Genomic DNA, 22,565 nt, shown 5'->3' with positions numbered 1-22,565 from the left:
CACATGTGAAAGCACGGTTCTTTATTTGAAGATGGTTAAGGGGCGACCATACTTGAAGCGACCTTCCTATCTCTCCCATAGTAAGCGTTTTGAGTTTGCCTGACATTAATAGTTGAGGCAGTTAGGCGGTCTCAGTCTTTTCTAATAGAATAGAATCAGATGAACATTTTGATTTAGCAAAATGCTAAAGCCGACACCTATTTTTCCTGAAATCCCAAAAAAACTCAAAAACCTATATTGGGTTTGCCTGCAAGATCGCTGCAGTCAATATTGTTGTAATTGGTGCTTAAAAATGCAGCGAAAAATATTCTATTGAAGCGGTTGCAGTATATTTTTATAAAAACACTTGCTGACTGCAGTCCCTTCGAATACTTTACATACCAACGTTTCAAATTGCTTATCACCCGACAAAGAACCTTAAATACTTTGAATCAAATGGATTTGGGTACAACAATTATACTGATGGGGATAACCCTTCCTTTTGTTCAAAAAAGGTCAGATGGACTATGATTTAAGAAAGCTTTAGCTCCTAATGTGGTTTCTTTAGTGTGTATAATTTGAAAGCGTTAGCTTGTGAGTTGGAAATTCGACAAATTGCGCGAATAAGTTGAATGTACTGGGAAAATGTAACTAATATTGAAAGCGTAAGGAACCCCTGGAAGTCGCCCTCTTAGAGTTTGTTCACTCAAGTCTGTGTGAAATCTGATACCTTTGTCTTTGAGCCTTTTTGCCGACCAGGAAAAGGGCTCGAATCGGCCAAAACGGCTTTGGACTGGCGTCCCCCATTAATGATACACTAAATACAAAATGAGAAATGACACTCCCAAGACCCTAGTCTGGATACCCCTTTTCCCAGATGTTGCAAATGACTTTATAGGCTGAGCGGGTACATAAATTATTGGAGACAGCATAATGTGACAGGCCGAATCCGACGAAACCATGCCAAAGGAAATATTCTTCAAATGGGAGACTTCGCTGTAAATCTTTGAGTGTCTTCAATTTGCTGTTTTCTAATTACCTGGTTTTTGGTTTTTGAGGAATAAATCAGATGTTTGAACTATTTTTAACAAAATGGCTATCTCAAAATTTTTATCGGATGGTTTAGGGGAAAAAGGACGTTGGGAGTATAATTGCAATTCGATCTCTTTTGACTCTCTAAAAATTAACTAGAACTTTCTATTTTCAATCAAATAAGCCCTCTTTGAAGTTTATACGAGCTTCCCTTCTATAAGAAGCATATATACCCTCAGAGCATAACTTACAACACCTGTCCCCCGGGCCCTGGAGGGTTGTGTCGACCCCGGAATTTTAATATTTGATGTTTGGCATATTGTTAACAAAATAGTCTCCTCAATTTTTTTATCGGATGGGTTTGGGGAAGAAAGGCGTGGAGAGGGGGGGGGCTAGTTGCCCTCCGATCTCTTTTGATTCTGAGAAAGTCAACTAGAAATTTTAATTTCCAATCAAATGAGCCCTATCTGAAGTTTATATGAGGATCCCTTTCATAAGAACCATATCCGGCCACAAGACATAACTTACAATGCCTGCCCCCGGGCCCTGGGGAGTTGTGTCGAAATTGGAGTTTTGTTATCTGACTTTTGAACTATTTTAAAATAATGGCTGTCTCAAAATTTGTATCGGATGGGTTTGGGGAAAAAGGGCGTGGAGTGGGGCTAGTTGCCCTTCGATCTCTTTTGACTCTTAAAAATTGAACTAGAACTTTCAATTTCCATTCAATTGAGCCCTCTCTGAAGTTTATACAAGCATCCCTTCCATAAGAACCCTATATGCCCCCTGGGCATAACTTGCAACGCCTGCCCCCGGGCCTTGGGGGTTGTGTCGACCCCGGAGATTTTGTTATCTGACTTTTGAAGTATTTTTAGCAAAATAGCTATTTCAAAATTTCATTGGATGCATTTGGGAGAAAAGGGGCATGAGGGGGGATAGCTGCTCTCTGATCTCTTTTGACTCTTAAAAACTGAACTAGAACTTTCAATTTCCAGTCAAATGAGCCCTCTCTGAAGTTTATACGATCATCCCTTCTATACTAGCTACATATGCCCCTGGGCATAAGTTACAACGCCTTCCCCGAGCCCTGAAGGATAGTGTTGACCCTGGAGTTTTCGTTATATGATCTTTGAACCATTTAAAAAAAATGTCTGTCTCAACGTTCTTATCGGCTAGGTTTTGAGGAAAACAGGACGATGAGGGGGGGGGGACTGTTACCCTCCGATCTCATTTGACTCCTAAAAAGTGAACGAGAAGTTTCAATTTCCAATCAAATTAACTTTCTCCGAAGTTTATACGAGCATCCCTTCCATAGGAACCATGTGCCCTCAGAGCATGACTGACAACGCCTGACCCCGGGCTCTGGGGGGTTGCGTTCACACAGAAGTTTTTCTTATCTGACCTTAGAACTATTTTTAACGAAATGGCTATCTCAAAATTTTTATTGGATGGGTTTGGGCAAAAAAGGGCGGAGGGGGTGGGGCTAGTTGCCCTCGGATATCTCTTTACTCTTAAAAAGTGAACTAGAAATTTTCAATGTCCAATCAAATGAGCCCTCTATGAATTTTATACGAGCATCTCTTTCATCAGAACCATACATGCCCCCAGGGCATAACTTACAACGTCTGCCCCCGGGCCCTGGGGGTGTGTGTGTGTGTTGACACCTGAGTTTTTGTTATCTGACTTTTGAACTATGTTTAACAAAATGGATATCTCAAAATTTTTATTGGATGCATTTGGGGAAAAAGGGGCGTGGGGCTAGTTGCCCACCAATCTCTTTTGACTCTTAGAAACTGAACTAGAAGTCTAGAACTTTCAATTTCCAATTAAATGAGCTCTCTGAAGTTTTTACGAGCATCCCCTCCATAAGAGCCACATATTCCCCCAGGGCAAGGGCGGATCCAGGATTTTTTTTTCGGGGGGGGGTTTACTAATTTTTGAATTTTTCGGGGGGTACTAATTTTTGACTCAGTTTTCGACTAATTTTACTGATTTTTACCTAGGTTTTACTAATTTCAGGGGGGGGGGTTCAAACCGGGTAACCCCTCCCCCTGGATACGGCCTTGCCCCAGGGCATAACACAACGCCTGTCCACGGGCCCTGGGGGGTTGTGTTGACCTCGTAGCTTTTGTTATATGATTTTTGAACTATTTTTAAATAAAAGGCTATCTCAAAGTTTTTATGGGATGGGTTTGCGGAAAAAAGGGCGTGTAAGGCGGGGGGGCTAGTTGCACTTCGATCTCTTTTTACTCTTAAAAAGTCAACTAGAACTTTCAATTTCCAGTCAAATGAGTCCTTTTTTAATTTACACGAGCATCCCTTCCACAAGAGCCTTCTATGCCCCCAGGGCATAACTTACAACGACTGCCTCCGGGCCCTGAGGAGTTATGTCGACACAGGAGTTTTTATTTCATATGATCTTTGAACTATTTTTAGCAAAATGGCAATCTCAAAATTTTTATCGCATGCATTTGGGAAAAAGGGGCGTGGGGGCTGGTTACCCTCGATGTCTTTTGACTTTTAAATAGGGCATTGGAACTTTCAATTTCCAATCAAATGAGCCCTCTGTGAAGTTTATACGAGCATTCCTTTCATAAGAACCATATGTGCTCCCAGGGCATAACATACAAAGCTTGCCCCCCGGGCCCTGGGGGGTTGTGTCGACACCGCAGTTTTTGTTTTATGATCCTTGAACTATTTTAAGAAAATGGCTATCTATAATTTTATATCAGATGCATTTTTGGTGTAGGGGGGGGGGGGCTAGTTGCCCTTCGATCACTTTTGTTTCTTTAAAAGGACAGTAGATCTCTCGATTTCCATTCGAATGAGCCCCCTCCGAAGTTTATGTGATTATCTCTTTCATATGAAGTGCCTCTGGAAAAAAATTAAACATTGGAGCTGTATGGCCTTTACTATAGGCAACGCTATAGCATTGCCTCTGTTTATTCACATTTTCTGGATACCCTACTCAATTAACGGGTTAGATAATTGCGAGCTCTTTCATTGAACGCACTTCTGGAATTATAAAATTTCTTTTTCACTAAACTCTCTGAATTTGGTATTCAACAATAATTTTAAAATCTAAAGATACTGCTCATATTTTACGTGTGGGGAAAAGTTTTTGTGGGTGGGGGGAGGGGGAATTGTCCATATTACAGTGAACTTGATTTTCGTATCTTTCCTAATCTTTATATATGTAATCAAAATAAACTAATTAGTAATTTATAAAAATATAGGTAAAGGACAACTTTATTCAGGCTGCAATAAACTATATTGTTGAGAGCACTCTATTTGAGAAAAAAACTAATGTTTAAGTTTTTTGACTCAGTTCATTATTGTGATTTTTGTTTTTTAGATGTGGTTTCTCCACAAAGGGAAATTTTCTGAAGGAAGAGGGGATTTTTTGGAGGAAAAAGTCCCCGGGGGACTTTTCTGGGATAAATTTTTCAAGTAATTTTAAATTTAAAAGTACGATTCTTATTAATATGCATGAGAACTTTATAATATGCATGGAGAGGGGAATTTTCTATTGGAGATTTTCCATCAATTTTCTTTTTTTGAGATTACTGCAATGTGCAAGAAGTTAGTTAGCAAGTAATATATTTCTCTATTATTTCGCATCCTTCAATGCTTTGTGTATCTATTTTATTGATTTCTTGACCTGTCTAAAGCATTTTCCTTATCTGACTGCAAAAGAATATAAGAACTGTTGGATAGTGAATATTATTTAACGTACATATTTACCAGATTCCAGTATTGATATAGGAACAAAGTAAACTCACTACTTAGTGCCTTTTTTATGCTCTTTCAAAATATAATAATTAGTTCACCCAGAAACCCAATTTGAACTCTTAAATGGACCCCGAAGTGACGTCCAATTTTTATTTTTGCACTTTCCAGAAGAAAACCCTATAATACTTGGAAACTACTTGAAAACACCCTAAAATACTTACGTATATTATTCATTAAAGTAGACCATTAAAATTTACCCCCCCCCTCATTATGTAAATATATAGTCTATATTATGTATACTCATTGAATTTTCAATAGAAGAAGTCTTTTCTTTCTGCCGTTTGTTTATCATTTACTGTTATGCCCATGCCACATTATAGTCACACTTGTCGATAAAATCAAAATTACGCACGACTACAGTGCCAATTACGTTTGCCGTAATTTCTCGAGTTGAACATTGTTGAACTTTGAAACATAAATTTCTTGACTGAACAATCAGAGTCAAGGTTTAAGGCATAATTTTTAAAACTCAAAAAGATGGAAACTTAGAATAGCGGTTTTTATATCTGAGAGAGGAATCTGACAAAAGTTAAGAAGTCTTAGGGTTAATAGAGAACAGTTGGACACAAATTACAGTTGGTGCAAACTCTTTAAACTAATTTCTTGCAATTTTAATTTTTTGCCTTTTAAATACAAGTGACGCTAAAATCAAGAAAATTGTCTATTCATTTATGATATTTGGCTTTCTTTTTCGATAGATGTGACTATGATGTGGCACGGGCATTAAACTAATATGAACAGAGGAATTGTGTGGCAAGTTCTGGGAAACATATTCATAAATTGCTGTGACCACTTACTTAATAACTTAGGGAACACAAACAGAAAAGGTGAGAGAATTAAAGAAACATCATTTTTAGCCAGACCATGGATGGGAGAGACGGCCGTTTGTACATGGGCAAACAGTTAAAAAATGAATTTTGTCTAGGGATGTTATTAGTGTTGCAGTCAATTAAAGTGCATTAACTAAATGTTCTTTTAAAATGAGAATATGGCTGACCCAAACATCCTTTTAGTTTTCTCATTTTGGCTTCTTGTTTTAATCTACAGCTAAAAATTATTGCCGGCCCCTGCTAGAGTCTACTTTTCCTGTTAGAGATCATACTACCAGGGTCATTACTAGCCAACATGTTCAGGGGGGGGGGCTAGAGATTTTCCAGTCTGGTTGGTCATTTTTACCGATTGTTTTTATCAAAAATTAGCATAATGTCCGTTTCGAATACAGTTCATAAAATTACTGCACGAGTCGGTAAAACCGCTGCATTTACCAACCGAAATTCAGATTTTGGTACATATCATGTCACTATTTTAATGCTGTTTATTTAACCAAATGGGAAATTGTGGCACCTTCTGTAAAATCACGGGAGAAGTCGGTAAAATTGCTGTGTTTACCGACCAAGTTTGAAATTTCTGTAGATGATATGTCAGTATTTTCGTGGTCTTTATTGAACCGAACAAAGAATTTTAGCAGTAGGGAGGACAGTACCAGCGCTGACAGGACATAATTTATTCCTGGATTATTGATCCGCGAAGGGGGACTAGATTTCTGAGAAATTGATTTGCATAATCGGCGGGGAATTATTAATCAACGAAGGGGAATTAAGAACCAATATGGCTTCTCTGATCTTTAGGTCTGAGAGATAAATTAATAGTCTATTTTTAAATATGGCTTTTCATCTCTTTAGGTCTGAGAGATAAATATTAATATTCTATCGAAGCCATAATAGTGTAACTAGGAACACCTTAGATATATTTTCAGAAATTCATACGAGATCAAGACAGATTGAATATATTTTACGCGGGAAATGGTTTCTTGGGAATTTCAAATGTAACAGCGCAGGGATGCCGAAACAAAGGAACGCACAGAAATTACTTTTAGGGGATTATTTTGGCGAAACAGTTTGAGACATTTTAGGGATTTTTTGGGCGAAACAGTTTGAGACATTTTAGAAGATGATTTGGGGTGAAACTCCAAGCTAAGACTAGAGTCTTAGCTTGGAGTTTTTGTTAGAGTTATAGTTTAGTTTAGTTTTAGTTAGGAGCTTTAGTTTAGATCTGTAGTTTAGTTTTACTTAAGAGTTATAGTTTATAATTATAGTTTACAGTTTTAGTTTAGAGTTTTAGTTAGAGTTATAGTTTTAGTTTAGATATTGGAGTTTTATTTTTGAGTCTTAGCTTAGAGTTTTAGTTAGAATTACAGTTTAGTATTAATTAAGAGTTTTAGTTTAGAATGTTAGCTTAGGTTTTAGTTAGAGTTATAGTTTAGTTTAATTTTAGTTAAGAATTTGAGTTTAGAGGTGTTGTTTAGTTTTGAATAAGAGTTATAGTTTAGAGTTCAGAGTTTTTATTGCATTTTATTTTAGTTTAGTATTAGTTAAGAGTTTTAGTTTAGAGTTGTAGTATAGTTTTAGTAAAGAGTTTTAGTTTAGAGTTGTAGCGTTTTAGTTAGGAGTTTTAGTTTAGAGTTTAGAGTTTTAGCTTAGAGTCTTAGCTTAGAGTTTTAGTTAGAGTTATAGTTTAGTTTAATTTTAGTTAAGAGTTTTAGTTTGGACTTTAGAGTATTAGTTTAGAGTTTCAGTTAGAGTTATAGTTTAGTTTAATTTTTGTTAAGAGTTTTAGTTTAGAGTTATAGTTTAGTTTTGGTTAAGAGTTTTAGTTTAGAGTTGTAGTTTTGTTTAGTTTTAGTTAAGAGTCTTAGTTTAGAGTTGTTGTTTAGTTTTAGATATGAGTTTTAGTTTAGAGTTTTATTTTTATATTAGCTTAAAGTTTTAGTTAGATTTATATTTTAGTTTAGTTGTAGTTCAGAGTCTAGTTTCAAGTTGGACTCTCAGCACTTAGAGTTTTAGTTAGAGTTATATTTTATTTTAGTTTTAGTTAAGTGTTTTTGGACTTGTAGTTTAGTTTTAGTTTAGAGTTTTAGCCTAGAGTCATAACTTAGAGTTTTTCATTGCACTTTTAGTTTATTTTAGTTTTAGATAAGAGTTTTAGTTTAGAGTTTCAGTTTGGTATTAGATTACAGTTTTAGTTAGAGTTATAGTAGTTAAGAGGTTTAGTTTAGAGTTTAGAGTATTAGTTTAGAGTCTTAGCGAGTTTTAGTTTAGAGTCTTAGCTTAGAGTTTTTCTTAGAGTTATAATTTAGTTTAGTTTAGATATTGGAGTTTTAGTTTTTGAGTCTTAGCTTATAGTTTTAGTTAGAGGTATAGTTTAGTTTAGTTTTAATTCAGAGTTTTAGTTTAGAGTCTTACCTTAGAGTTTTAGTTAGAGTTATAGTTTAGTTTAGTTTTAGTTAAGAATTTTAATTTAGAGGTGTTGTTTAGTTTTTAGATAAGAGTTTTAGTTTAGAGTTTAGAATTTTAGTTAGAGTTATAGTTTACTTGAGTTTTAGTTTAGAGTTTTAGTTTAGAGTGTTAGCTTAGAGTTTTAGTTAGAGTTATAGTTTACTTTAGTTTTAGTTAACAGTTTTAGTAGACTTATAGTTTAGTTTTAGTTAAGAGTTGTAGTTTAGTTTTAGTAAAGAGTTATAGTTTACAATTGTAGTTTAGTTTTAGTTAAGAGTTTTAGTTTAGAGTTTAGAGTTTTAGCTTAGAGTTTTAGCTTAGAGTTTTAGTTAGAGTTATAGTTTAGTTTAATTTTAGGTAAAAGTTTCAGTTCAGACTTAAGAGTCTTAGTAGTTTTAGTTAGAGTTATAGTTTAGTTTAATTTCTGTTAAGAGTTTTAGTTTAGAGTTGTTGTTTGGTTTTAGTTAAGAGTTTTAGTTTAGAGTTGTAGTTTAGTTTAGTTTTAGATATGAGTTTTAGTTTAGAGTTTTAGTTTGATATTAGCTTACAGTTTTAGTTTTAGTTATAGTTTAGTTTAGTTGTAGTTCAGAGTCTACAGTTTCAAGTTACACTCTCAGCACTTAGAGTTTTAGTTAGAGTTATATCTTATTTTAGTTAAGTGTTTTTTACTTCTAGTTTAGTTTTAGCTAAACGTTTTAGTTTAGAGTTTTAGCCTGAGACATAGATTAGAGTTTTTTCCTTGCACTTATAGTTTAGTTTAGTTTTAAATAAGAGTTTTAGTTTAGAGTTTCAGTTTGGTATTAGCTTACAGTTTTAGTTAGAGTTATAGTAGTTAAGAGTTTTTAGTTTAGAGTTTAGAGTCTTAGCTTAGAGTTTTATTTAGAGTTATTGTATAGTTTAGTTTTAATTCAGTTTTAGTTTAGAGTCTTAGCTTAGAGTTTTAGTTAGAGTTTTAGTTTAGTTTACTTTTAGTTAAGAATTTTAGTTTAAAGGTGTTGTTTAGTTTTAGATAAGAGTTTTAGTTTAGAGTTTAGAGTTTTAGTTAGAGTTATAGTTTACTTTAGTTTTTAGTTTAAAGTTATAGTTTATTTTAGTTTTAGTTAGGAGCTTTTGTTTTAGATCTCTAGTTTAGTTTTTTAATTAAGCTTTTTAGTTTAGAGTTTATAGTTTTAGTTTACAGTTTTACTTTAGAGTTTTAGTTAGAAGTATAGTTTTAGTTTAGTTTTGGTTAAGAGTTTTAGTTTAGATATTGGAGTTTTAGTTTTGAGTCTTAGATTAGAGTTTTAGTTAGAGTTATAGTTTAATTTTAGTTTTAATTCATAGTTTTAGTTTAGAATCTTAGCTTAGAGTTTTAGTTAGAGTTATAGTTTAGTTTAGTTTTAGTTAAGAATTTTAGTTTAGAGGTGTTGTTTAGTTTTAGATAAGAGTTTTAGTTTAGAGCTTTAGTTAGAGTTATAGTTTACTTTAGTTTTAGTTAAGAGTTTTAGTTGAGACTTATAGTTTAGTTTTTGATAAGAGTTTTAGTTCAGAGTTGTAGTTTAGTTTTAGTAAAGAGTTTTAGTTTAGAGTTGTAGTTTAGTTCTATTTAAGAGTTTTAGTTTAGAGTTTAGAGTTTTAGCTTAGAGTCTTAGCTTAGAGTTTGAGTAAGAGTTATAGTGTAGTTTAATTTTAGTTAAGTTTTAGTTTAGACTTCAGATTTTTACTTTAGAGTTTAGAGTTTTAGTTAGAGTTATAGTTTAGTTTAATTTTTGTTAAGAGTTTTAGTTTAGATTTGTAGTTTAGTCGTAGTTCAGAGTCTAGAGTTTCAAGTTAGACTTTCAGCACTTAGAGTTTTAGTTAGAGTTATATTTATTTTAGTTTTAGTTAAGCATTTTTGACGTGTAGTTTAGTTTTAGCTAAACGTTTTAGTCTGGAGTTTTAGCCTAGTCATAGCTTAGAGTTTTTCCTTGCACTTTTAGTTCAGTTTAGTTTTACATAAGAGTTTTAGTTTAGAGTTTCAGTTTGATATTAGCTTACAGTTTTAGTTAGAGTTATAGTTGTTAAGAGTTTTAGTTTAGAGTTTAGAGTTTCAGTTTAGAGTCTTAGCTTAGAGTTTTAGTTAGAGTTATAGTTTAACATAGTTCTAATTAAGAGTTTTAGTTTAGGGTTTTAGCTTAGAGTTTAGAGTCTTAGCTTAGAGTTTTAGTTAGAGTTATAGTTTTAGTTTAGTTTTAGTTAAGAGTTCTAGTTTAGAGTTATAGTTTAGTTAAGAGCTTTAGTTTAGAGTTTTGAGTTTTAGTTTAGCGTCTCAACTTAGAATTTTAGTTAGAAATATAGTTTAGTTTAATTTTAGTTAAGAGTTTTAGTTTAGAGTCTTAGCTTAGAGTTTTAGTTAGAGTTATAGTTTTAGTTTAGTTTTAGTTAAGAGTTTTAGTTTAGAGATTGGAGTTTTAGTTTCGAGTCCTAACTTAGAGTTTTAGTTAGAATTATAGTTTAGTTTAGTTTTAATTCAGAGTTATAGTTTAGTTTAGTTTTAGTTAAGAGTTTTAATTTAGATTTGTAGTTTAGTTTTAGTTAAGAGTTTTAGTTTAGAGTTGTAGTTTAGTTAAGATTTTTAGTTTAGAGTTTTAGCTTAGAGTTTTAGTTAGAGTTATAGTTTTAGTTTAGTTTTAGTTATTAGTTCTAGTTTAGAGTTATAGTTTAGTTAAGAGCTTTAGTTTAGCGTAAAGAGCTAGGTGTTGAACACATTTTTTTGAAATGCTAGACTTGGAATATTTTTGGTACGGTTTACATACAAAAAAGTTAGGTTTCTCCACGTTTAAGTTAAGTTAGGTTATCTTGAGCGCTCATGATAACCTAACCTAACTTAAACGTGGAGAAACCTAACTTTAACCGTAATAAAAATATTCCAAGTCTAGAATTTCAAAGAAAAAATGTGTTCAACACCTAGCTCTTTACGCTAAACTAAAACTCTTAACTAAATTATAACTCTAAACTAAACTATAACTAAACTAAAACTAAACTACAAGTCTAAATTAAAACTCTTAACGAAAACTAAACTATAACCCTGAATTTAAACTAAACTATAACCCTGAATTTAAACTAAACTATAACTCTGACTAAAACTCCAAGTTAGGACTCGAAACTAAAACTCTAATCTCTAAACTAAAACTCTTAACTAAAACTAAACTAAAACTATAACTCTACTAAAACTCTAAGCTAAGACTCTAAACTAAAACTCTGAACTAAAATTAAACTAAGCTATATTTCTAACTTCAACTCTAAGTTAAGACTCTAAACTAAAACTCCAAACTAAAACTCTTAACTAAACTATAACTCTAAACTAGAACTCTTAACTAAAACTAAACTAAAACTACAACTCTAACTAAAACTCTAAGTTAAGACTCTAAACTGAAACTCTAAGCTAAAACCCTAAAATAGAACTCTTAACTAGAACTATACTAAACTATACCTCTAACTAAAACTATAAGCTAAGACTCTAAACTAAAACTCTTAAGTACTATAACTCTAACTAAAACTGTAAGCTAATACCAAACCGAAATTCTAAACTAAAACTCATATCTAAAACTAAACTAAACTAAAAGTGCAAGGAAATACTCTAAGCTATGACTCTAGGCTAAAACTCTAAACTAAAACGTTTAGCTAAAACTAAACTACAAGTCCAAAAATACTTAACTAAAACTAAAAAAAATATAACTCTAACTAAGAATCTAAGTGCTGAGAGTCTACCTTGAAACTCTACACTCTGAACTACAACTAAATTATAAATCTAACTAAAACCTAAACTAAAACTCTGAACTAAAACTAAACTACAACTCTAAACTAAAATTCTTTACTAAAACTAAACTACAACTCTAAACTAAAACTCTTAACTAAAACTAAACTATAAGTCTAAACTAAAACTCTTAACTAAAACTAAAGTAAACTTTAACTCTTACTAATACTCTAAGCTAACACTCTAAATTAAAATTCTAGACTCTTAACTAAAACTATACTATAACTCTAGCTAAAAATCTAAACTCTAAACTAAAATTCTTATCTAAAACTAAACAACACCTCTAAACTAAAATTCTTAACTAAAACTAAACTATACTATAACTCTAATTAAAACTCTAAGCTAAGACTGTAAACTAAAACTCTGAATTAAAACTAGATTTAAACTATAACTCTAAACTAAGACTCAAAACTAAAACTCCAATATCTAAACTAAAACTATTAACTAAAACTCTTAACTAAAACTAAACTAAAACTATACCTCTAACTAAAACTCTAAAGTAAAACTGTAAACTAAAACTATAAACTCTAAACTAAAACTCTGAAAGTAAAAAACTAAACTAAAGCTCTTAACTAAAACTAAACTACAACTCTAAACTAAAATTCTTAACTAAAACTAAACTACAACTCTAAACTAAAACTCTTAACAAAAATTAAACTAAACTATAACTCTAACTAAAACTCTAAACTCTAAACTCTAAACTAAAACTCTGAAGTATAAACTAAAACTCTTAAATAAAATTAAACTAAACTATAACTCTAAGCTAAAACTCTAAGCTAAAACTCTAAACTAAAACTCTTTACTAAAACTAAACTACAACTCTAAACTAAAACTCTTAACTAAAACTAAACTATAAGTCTAAACTAAAACCCTTAACTAAAACTAAAGTAAACTATAACTCTAACTAAAACTCTAAGCTAACACTCTAAACTAAAACTCTAAACTAAAACTAAACTAAACCAAAACTAAACTATAACTCTAACTAAAACTCTTATCTAAAAACTAAACAACACCTCTAAACTAAAATTCTTAACTAAACTAAACTATAACTCTAACTAAAACTCTAAGCTAAGACTCTAAACTAATACTCTGAATTAAAACTAAACTAAACTATACCTCTAACTAAAATTCTAAGCTAAGACTCAAAAACTAAAACTTCAATATCTAAACTAAACTAAACTATAACTCTAACAAAAACTCTAAGCTAAGACTCTAAACTAAAACTCTAAACTAAAACTCTTAACTACTATAACTCTAACTAAAAGTGTAAGCTAATACCAAACTGAAACTCTAAACTAAAACTTATCTACAAATAAACTAAACTAAAAATGCAATGAAAAACTCTAAGCTATGACTCTAGGCTAAAACTCTAAACTAAACAATAACTGTAACTAAAACTGTAGGCTAATATCAAACTAAAACTCTAACTAAAACTCATATCTAAAACTAAACAACAACTCTAAACTCTAAAACTCTAACTATAACTGTAAGCTAATACCAAACTGAAACTCTAAACTAAAACTCTTTTCTAAAACTAAACTAAACTAAAAGTGCAATGACAAACTCTAAGCTATGACTCTAGGCTAAAACTCTAAACTAAAACGTTTAGCTAAAACTAAGCTACAAGTCCAAAAACACTTAACTAAAATAAAATATAACTCTAACTATAACTCTAGGTACTGAGAGTCTAACTTGAAAGTCTAGACAGTGATCTACAACTAAACTAAACTATAACTCCAACTAAAAGTGTAAGCTAATATCAAACTAAAACTCTAAATTAAAACTCATATCTAAAACTAAACAACAACTCTAAACTAAAACTCTTAACTAAAACTAAACAACAACTCTAAACTAAAGCTCTTAACAAAAATTAAACTAAACCACTATTCTAAACTAAAACTCTTAACTAAAACTAAAACTCTAAAGTCTAAACTAAAACTCTTAACTAAAATTAAACTAAACTATAACTCTTAACTAAAACTCTAAGCTAACACTCTAAATTATAACTCTAGACTCTAAACTAAAACTAAACTATAACTCTAACTAAAACTCTAAACTCTAAACTAAAACTCTTATCTAAAACTAAACAACACTTCTAAACTAAAATTCTTAACTAAAACTAAACTCAACTATAACTCTATCTAAAACTCTAAGCTAAGACTCTAAGCTAAAACTCTGAATTAAAACTAAACTAAACTTTAACTCTAACTAACACTCTAAGCTAAGACTCAAAACTAAAACTCCAATATCTAAACTAAAATTCTTAACTAAAACTAAACTAAAACTATAACTCTAACTAAAACTCTAAAGTAAAGCTGTAAACTAAAACTATAAACTCTAAACTGAAACTCTTAAGTAAAACTAAACTATAGATCTAAACTAAAGCTCCTAACTAAAACTAAACTATAACTCGAACAAAAACTCTAAACTAAAACTAAATTCTCAACTAAAACTAAACTAAACTAAAACTCTAAACTCTAACTAAAACTCTATGCTAAGACTCTAAACTCTAAAGAAAAATTCTTAACTAAAACTAAGCTAAACTATAACTCTAACTAAAACTCTAAGCTAAGACTCTAAACTAGAACTCTTAACTACTATAACTCTAACTAAAACTGTAAGCTAATGCCAAACTGAAACTCTAAACTAGAACTCTTATCTAAAACTAAACTAAAAGTGCAAGGAAAAACTCTAAGCTATGACTCTAGGATAAAACTTTAAACTAAAACGTTTAGCTAAAACTAAACTACAAGTCCAAAAACACTTAACTAAAACTAAAATAAAATATAACTCTAACTAAAACTCTAATTGCTGAGAGTCTAACTTGAAACTCTAGACTCTGAACTACCACTAAACTAAACTATAACTCTAACTAAAACTGTAAGCTAATATCAAACGAAAACTCCAATCTAAAACTCATATCTAAAACTAAACAACAACTCTAAACTAAAACTAAACTAAAACTAAACTACAACTCTAAACTAAAACTCTTAACAAAAATTAAACTAAACTATAACTCTAACTAAAACTCTAAACTATAAACTAAAACTCTAAAGTCTAAACTAAAACTCTTAACTAAAATTAAACTAAATTATAACTCTAACTAAGACTGTAAGCTAAAACTCTATACTAAAACTCCTAACTAAAATTAAGCTACAACCCTAAACTAAAACTCTTTACTAAAACTAAACTAAAACTCTTTACTAAAACTAAACTAAACTAAAAGTGCAACTAAAACTCTAAACTAAAACTCTTATCTAAAACTAAACAACCTCTAAACTAAAATTCTTACCTAAAACTAAACTATAACTCTAAACTAAAACTCCGAATTAAAACTAAATTAAATTATAACTCTAAAACTCTAAGCTAAGACTCAAAACTAAAACTCCAATATCTAAACTAAAACTCGTAAATAAAACTAAACTAAAACTATAACTCTAACTAAAACTCTTAAGTAAAACTGTAAACTAAAACTATAAACTCTAAACTAAAACTCTTAAGTAAAACAAAACTAGAGATCTAAACTAAAGCTCCTAACTAAGACTAAACTAAACTATAACTCTAACAAAAACTCTAAGCTAAGACTTTAAACTAAAAGTCTAAATTCTCAACTAAAACTAAACTAAACCATAAATAGAACTAAAACTCTAAGCTATGACTCTGAATTCTAACTAAAACTCTAAGCTAAGACTCTAAACTCTAAACAAAAAACTCTTAACTGAAACTAAACTATAATTCTAACTAAAACTCTAAGGTAAAACTCTAAACTCTAAACTAAAACTCTTAACTACTATAACTCTAACTGAAACTCTAAGCTAATACCAAACTGAAACTCTAAACTAAAACTCTTAACTAAAACTAAACTATAACTCTAAACTAAAACTCTTAACAAAAATTAAACTAAACTATAACTCTAACTAAAACTCTAAACTCAAACTCTAAACTATAGGGGGTCCTTAGGGTTTGGGGTAGAGGACCTTATAACCCAGTTCAAATGGAACTTGTGTATTATAGCGGCCACAGAGTTTCACCCCAAATCATCTTGTAAAATGTCTCAGACTGTTTCGCCAAAAAAATTACTAAAATGTCTAAAACGGTTTCGCCCAAATAACTCGCTAAAAGTAATTACTGCATGTTCCTTAGTTTCGGCATCCCTGCGCTGTTACATTTGAAATTCCCAGGAAACAATTTCCCTCGTAAAATATATTCAATCTGTCTTGATCTCGTATGAATTTCTGAAAATATATCTAAGGTGTTCCTAGTTACACTATTATGGCTTCGATAGAATATAAATATTTATCTCTCAGACCTAAAGACCTGAGAAGCCATATTTAAAAATAGAATATTAATTTATCTCTCAGACCTAAAGATCTGAGAAGCCATATTGTTTCTTAATTCCACTTCGTTGATCAATAATTCCCTGCCGATTATGCAAATCAATATCTCAGAAATCTAGTTCCCCTCGATTATGCAAATCAATTTCTCAGAAATCTAGTCCCCCTTCATGTATCAATAATCCATGAATAAATTATGTCCTGTCAGCGCTGGTACTGTCCTCCCTACTTTTAGCGGCGTCGAAAAAATCGTGGCGCAAAGCGCCACGATTTTATCGATTTCTTTTTTTACCGAGTGACCAAAAACATTCAATTTCAATTTCAATTTATAACTGGGATTTATTTTACAATATACATAAAAAACAAACAAACAAAATACCCCCAGAAGCAAGCTTGTGCGGGGGTAATCCCTTCTAAACGCATAAAAAATCATAATAACAAAATAAGATCCAAAATAATAACTAAACATTGGGGGGAGGAAGCGCCCTCTCTATACGTGACGACCCAGCCTACTGCTCGTAAGAACACTACTCCTAAGAACAGGCATGCTTGGTTTGTTCCTGTAGAATTATCTAAGGATTTTTTTATGTACTTCATAATATAACACAGTATAAACAATAATCTGTGCAGAAAATATTGTTTAGCCCTAGTTTGTGAAAGAAAGATTAAGATAATTAGATCATGCTTTATGGATGAAAGAGGATAGGTCACCTAAACTAAAGTTATGTTTTTGGCAATCCATGTTGAGCCAAACAAAAAGCAGGCATCCTTGAATTGATCACAAAAAGGTTATAAAAACAGAATTAGTTGAACAGGTTGGAGTAGGAACTGTATGGTGGGACTGGAGACAGAAGGTGTAAACAGTGTTTGATTATATGAGAGTACATGTTTGCATTGGCCACTGGTAGCTTGGCGCCATGATTAGCTGTCAGTGCTAGTGCATCCCTAGTCCTGGTTTTGACACCAATTGTATTTTATGTTCTTGTTTAGTAACCCATCTACTTTTCAGAAATCTGACTTTTCTTGGATTGGGTGTAGAAAGTTTTTCTTCACCGTTGGCTATATTGCTGCTGATTGTAATCAACGCACAACAATGATTTGGTCAAGACCGCTTCAATATGCAAATCTTGTGTCGTGATTGTTATTCCCCTGTCAATGCCTGAAATGAAAATATTTAAAACAAAATCAGTGTCTTTTGATTAACTGACACAATTGCTGTTCTTTCCAGAAAATTTGGAATTATAAACAAAATTGCTGCATTCTTATTCAGGCATTCTTTTCACTTAAAACAGGTTGCTCAAGCAACATAACCATATATAGCATTTGCTTTTACTTAGCAGGACTAGTAATGAACGAATTACGCTGTCATTGCTACCCAAGGCACCTTTTAAAGTATTTGACTATAACGTCATTTATGGTTGTAACCTACAACTATGACGATATTCTTCATCTTTTGTGCGAAGATGCAGTTTTTTGTCAAAATAGTAATTTTATTTTAAATATTATATTTTATTAATTACAAAAGCACGTAGATGTCACAATTTCCTTTAAAATGAGGCCTTAAAAGGCTCTTTATGATATTCCAGTGCCCTGCTAGCTGCAGAGCAGAAAAAACGGAAAAAAGATGCTTTCCTTGCAAAAAAGTGATTTTCCTTGTGTTCAAGCTAATGGATTTTCCTTGTTGTTAAAGCAAAGGGACTGTAGATTTTTCTATACATGGTTTTTGGTCAAGGTGATCCCAATTGTGTACTTTTTGTTTCGACGCAACACCATTTTTAGGGGTTTCAGGCTATTTTTATGGTTACTATCGGGTCGTGTTAGCCCTTTACTAGGTTGCAGTTACTGCTGCAGCCATGATTTATATTAAAGAGAATAAAAATGATCCAGAAAATATGTGAATTTTAGGTCATATGCATGCTCTGTGGCTGTATCATCATTCTTCTTTCCTTTATTTTTTTGCCTTTTTCTTTGACTAGGCTAAAACTTGTCTTCATTTCAAGGAACTCAGCTGTAACTTGGGGCATCGACACACATTCTGAAGTTGATGGCTGTAGAAGTACTATCATCAAGAGAACATATCATATTTTTAAATGGAAAAAAATCCTTGTGGTTTGAAAAGCACAGTTTAAGTTCATGCTCTTTAGAAGAGGGTAAGTCTTGGATAATTCATCATAGCTCAATAAGGAAAAATAATAATTTTTAGAAGTACCCCAAAATTGCATCATCACATAGGTTATTTTGTCTTCTTTGGTATGGGGGGTGTCTAAGGAAGTTCTCTTTTGTCTTAACTATTTGGAATTTTGCTTGTTTCACTTGAAGTCTTGGATATGCTAGAAAGACATTGGGAATGCTTAGAAGGAAACCTCCGATGGAATAGTGATTTTTCTTCACAGAACTTGACATAGACTTTGAAGAATTAAAGCTGGTCCATGCAAGCTAATTATCAGAACCTAAACTTCCTCTAAACCTTCGCTAAAAGTTTCACATTAATACACTTAGTGGCATTAGTTACAATAACCGTAGAAGTAGCATTAAAAGTATGCATATAATGTCTTCTGGCTAGTGTCTTCTGGCTTAATAATGTAAACCGTTCTTGAGATATTGCTTTGTCAGCCTTTTGAAAATCCATATGCTCATCGTTCGTTTTGATTTAGTTCAACAGCCGCCTAAATATTCCCCGAAAAGCTTCAGCTTAATTGATTAAGCTTCAAACTAAAGCTTAATACCATCAATTGTTCCTGAAGCATTGTTGATACGACCTCTTGACAACGTGTGTGGGCATAGTGTGTTTCAATTTCGTTCAACACAGTTTCAAGTAGTAGTAGTAGTAGTAGCAGTATAACAGTTGCAGTAGCAGTAGCAGTAATATGAGTAGAAGCAGTAGCGTTAGGATGCAAACATTGTCTTTTGCTTAATTCAACATCTCCCACAACAAGCCATGTAAGTTTCAACTTAACACGCAAAACTGTTCCTAAGATATTGCTGATATGCTCTTTTGACAACCTGCATACAGACGGTGTGTTGGGATTCAGTTCAACTTCCCCTCTAAAGATTTTTTGAAAATTTCACCTTCATACCCTTAGGAATAGTTGTAATAGTAGTCACAATAGTAGTATTAGCAGTATAAACCAACATAAAAGCCAACTTTTGTTTTAAACTTCCCCCCTCTTCCCGATGCTATTTGATCTAATTTTCAGATTCCCGTTTGTCATAGAATGATCAAAAGATCCAATATATTTGCCACCACGGAGACCTGACCATGTAGCGCCAAGGATATGGGCAAGGGTAAGGGTAAATATGCAAACAGTCCATTCTTCAAAGATACACATCTATGTATTTGTTGAAAAGATCGACATTTGACCCGGTTATGTAGTCTCAGGTCGTTCTGAAATATCTTCAGTATGGGCTTGATCCACATGTTGCAGTAATTGTGTTTCAGTGGTAGTCAGCCAGTTTTGGGAAAGTTGATTGGAGTGTATCAAAGCAGGCTGGTCAGAATTTTTGGACGCCTTTGACAAGGATGTGCATTAAGTCCTATTTATTATATTTAAAACCCTGACCTTAGGAATAACAAAAAGCATTAGCCGCTGGTGCTACGTTGCAGCTATGCTTCCTTGCAAGAAATGATTGACATCCTGATTACTGGAAATTAAAGTATTGGTATACAAGTCAATGCACTAAAGACAGAGATTCCAAAGTTTAGACCTTCGGCCAGCAAAGGGAATAGCAGGGAATGTACGTATGGGACTGTTTAATGAAAGGAAAAATTTTCTGAGAAAATCTATTAAGTATCTGGGAATCATATACAGACAAGATAGAAGGATCTCTCTGTTAACGTAATGAGACTGGTTCATTCGACAGAAAGTCCAAACCCAGTCTGTCTACCGTAAATATCTGAATTTTCTGCTTGGACATCCGCTCCGAGAAACACATTCGTTTTGAGATCGCAACAAATGTTGGACCCTGTTGATAAATAAAAAAAAAAACGTATTGACAAACATTATTTATGATGAACTATATCGGTTCTTTATGTAATTTTTTTTAAAAGATTTAGAAACCCCTCAATAATGACGTCAGTTTTGCTGTGATGTAATTTTTGACTGGTTTCAGGCTCTTTTTAAAAAATCCTGCAATATGTTTTATTTTTAACATTTTGCTGTTTAAACTATGAAAATAATTACCATTCCTGAATCAGCTGCAAATGGCAATTTTTTCTAACTAGCCAGTTTTTTTAAATATGTTTTTAAAATTTGGCAACGAAGGACTGTTTTGCCTTTTGAGAACCCATTAAGGGATACACATGAAATTTGCCCTAGTAACAATTATTGAACTATGAAAGGGCATAAGAACAGGCATTAACTAATGTATTCCCTTTCATCCTAGCTAAATTATGTTGTAAACTGCAAATTTATATTCATTTCTGGATAGGCCCATTTCTTTTTACTGTGCTAATTTGGTATAAAGGTGATAAGTAGAAAACACGAGGCCTGATAAATATCATCCCTTCCTAAAATAAAACAATCTATCGTGTGCCGGTGTAGTGGAAGAAGCCGAGCCTTTAAGTTCAAAAGTATTCTGAAACTGAAAAATAATATTGAACCATCAATCCTGCCTGACGCAAGGAAGTTGCGGTTTGTAAATGAAATTTCATAATTTTTTTTCTTATATTGGACAGATTTTGTAACAGTAAGGATTACTCATTTTACACTTACCCTATTCATACATAAGCTCTAGTGTAGGTAATCTTTATTTTGCAGTGAAATCTTGGTACTCGAGTTCTCTGATTCGCTGACCAGAACGTAGTGAAATTTATATATTTGGAATCATCATTATAAAGGGTCGATTCTTTTTATTCACAAACTAAAATAAAATAAAAATTGATTTTTTTTTCAATTTTTCCGTAACGTCACTCATTACGTCATATATGGTTATTAGTACACAATCGGTGTTAGATCTTATGTCACGTCACTTATTACTTCATATATGGTTATGATTGCTTAAAAAAATCAAATATCTTTGAAAATATGAAAAGACATCTAAAATGCAGTTTCTTTGTAAAAAGTGATTCTTTTTTTTTTTTTTTGATTAAGAAAAGCACACTTTTAATTTCTGTTCAAATAAGCCCTCTCGCAAAATTCTAGGACCTCCGGGTCGATACGATCACTCCTGGAAAAAAAGAAAGCAAACAAACACGCATCCGTGATCTTTCTACTGGCAAAAAATACAAAATTCTACATTTTTGCAGATAGGAGCTCGAAACTTCTACAGTAAGGTTCTCTGATACACTGAATCTGATGGCGTGATTTTCATTAAGATTCTATTACTTTTAGGCGGTGTTTTTCCGTTTTTTTGAAAATCAGGTAAATTTTCTCAGGCTTGTAACTTTAGATGGATATGAGTAAACTTGATGAGACTTATATATTTAAAATCAGCATAAAAATCTGATTCTTTTGATGTATTAACTAAGAAAAGCAAGTTCTTTAACTGAAAGTAAGGAGCGACATTAAAACTTAAAACGAACAGAAATTATTTCGTATATGAAAGGGGCTGTCCCCTCCTTAACGCCTCGCTCTTTACGCTAAAGTTTGACTCTGTCTCACAACTTTATTTTTTAAAACAATAAAAAACTAGCCCTTTGAATTTTCAATCGAATGAGCCTTTTTTGAAGTTTCTACGACAACGCGTTCAATAAAAAAACCTTCAATGCCCCCAGGGCACAGCTTACAACCCTTACTCTGAGGGCTGTGGGGGGGGTGTTGTCATCCTCAAAGACCTAATTCGCAGAACTTTCAACTACGTTGAACAAAATGGCTATCTTAAAATTTTGATTGGATGCGTTTGGGGAAAAGGTGGGCGTGAGAGGGGGGTTAGTTGCCCTCCAATCACTTTTGACTATGAAAAAGGGCACAAGCCGTTTGAATTTCCAATTGAATGAGCCTTTTTTGAAGTTTTTACGACAACGCTTTCTATAAAAAACCTTATATGCCCCGAGGGCATTACTTAAAACCCTTGCCCTGAAGAGTGTGGGGGGGTTGTCATTCGCAAACACCTAATATGCAGAACTTTCAACTACGTTGAACCAAATGCCTGTATTAAAGTTGCGATTGGGTGTGTTTGGGGTAATAGCAGGCGTGATAAGGAGGCTTGCTACCTTCAAATAAGCAATCTCGACTATTAGAAAGAACACTATTCCTTTGAGCTTCCGACCGAAAGAGTCGTTCTTGAAGTTTCTAATACAACGCTTTCTATAAAAACCTAATATGCCCCCAGGGCATACATTACAACCCTTGCCCTGAGGGCTGTGGGAGAGTGTCCTTCTCAAAAACGTAATTTCTATCTAGAAATAAACCAGACTACGATGAACAAAATTGCTATCTAAAA

The 22,565-nt window shown here is 32.4% G+C and overlaps 1 protein-coding gene across 6 annotated transcripts in view; it reads left to right on the top strand.

Moving 5' to 3' along the window:
• sp3 (phosphatidylinositide phosphatase spermathreecae) overlaps positions 1-22,565 on the top strand; it is a 124,578-nt gene that overhangs the window by 28,558 nt on the left and 73,455 nt on the right. For 4 of the 6 annotated variants that reach the window (XM_089086140.1, XM_089086134.1, XM_089086165.1 and 1 more), the window contains one exon: positions 18,185-18,334. In XM_089086140.1, coding sequence (XP_088942266.1) covers positions 18,229-18,334 — 106 coding nt within the window. In that variant the 5' untranslated portion in view covers positions 18,185-18,228. Of the gene's footprint in view, positions 1-4,457; positions 4,477-5,608; positions 5,628-18,184; positions 18,335-22,565 lie in introns of those variants that run through there. The other 2 variants (XM_089086157.1, XM_089086170.1) reach the window with 2 other exon arrangements.

The sequence above is a fragment of the Artemia sp. Qi Xiang Cuo genome, chromosome 1 (assembly GCF_049724085.1).
Source record: "Artemia sp. Qi Xiang Cuo chromosome 1, ASM4972408v1, whole genome shotgun sequence".
NCBI lineage: Eukaryota > Metazoa > Arthropoda > Branchiopoda > Anostraca > Artemiidae > Artemia > Artemia sp. Qi Xiang Cuo.
The sequence above is the reverse complement of the archived record's forward strand: the minus strand, read 5'-3'. Positions and strand labels throughout refer to the sequence as shown.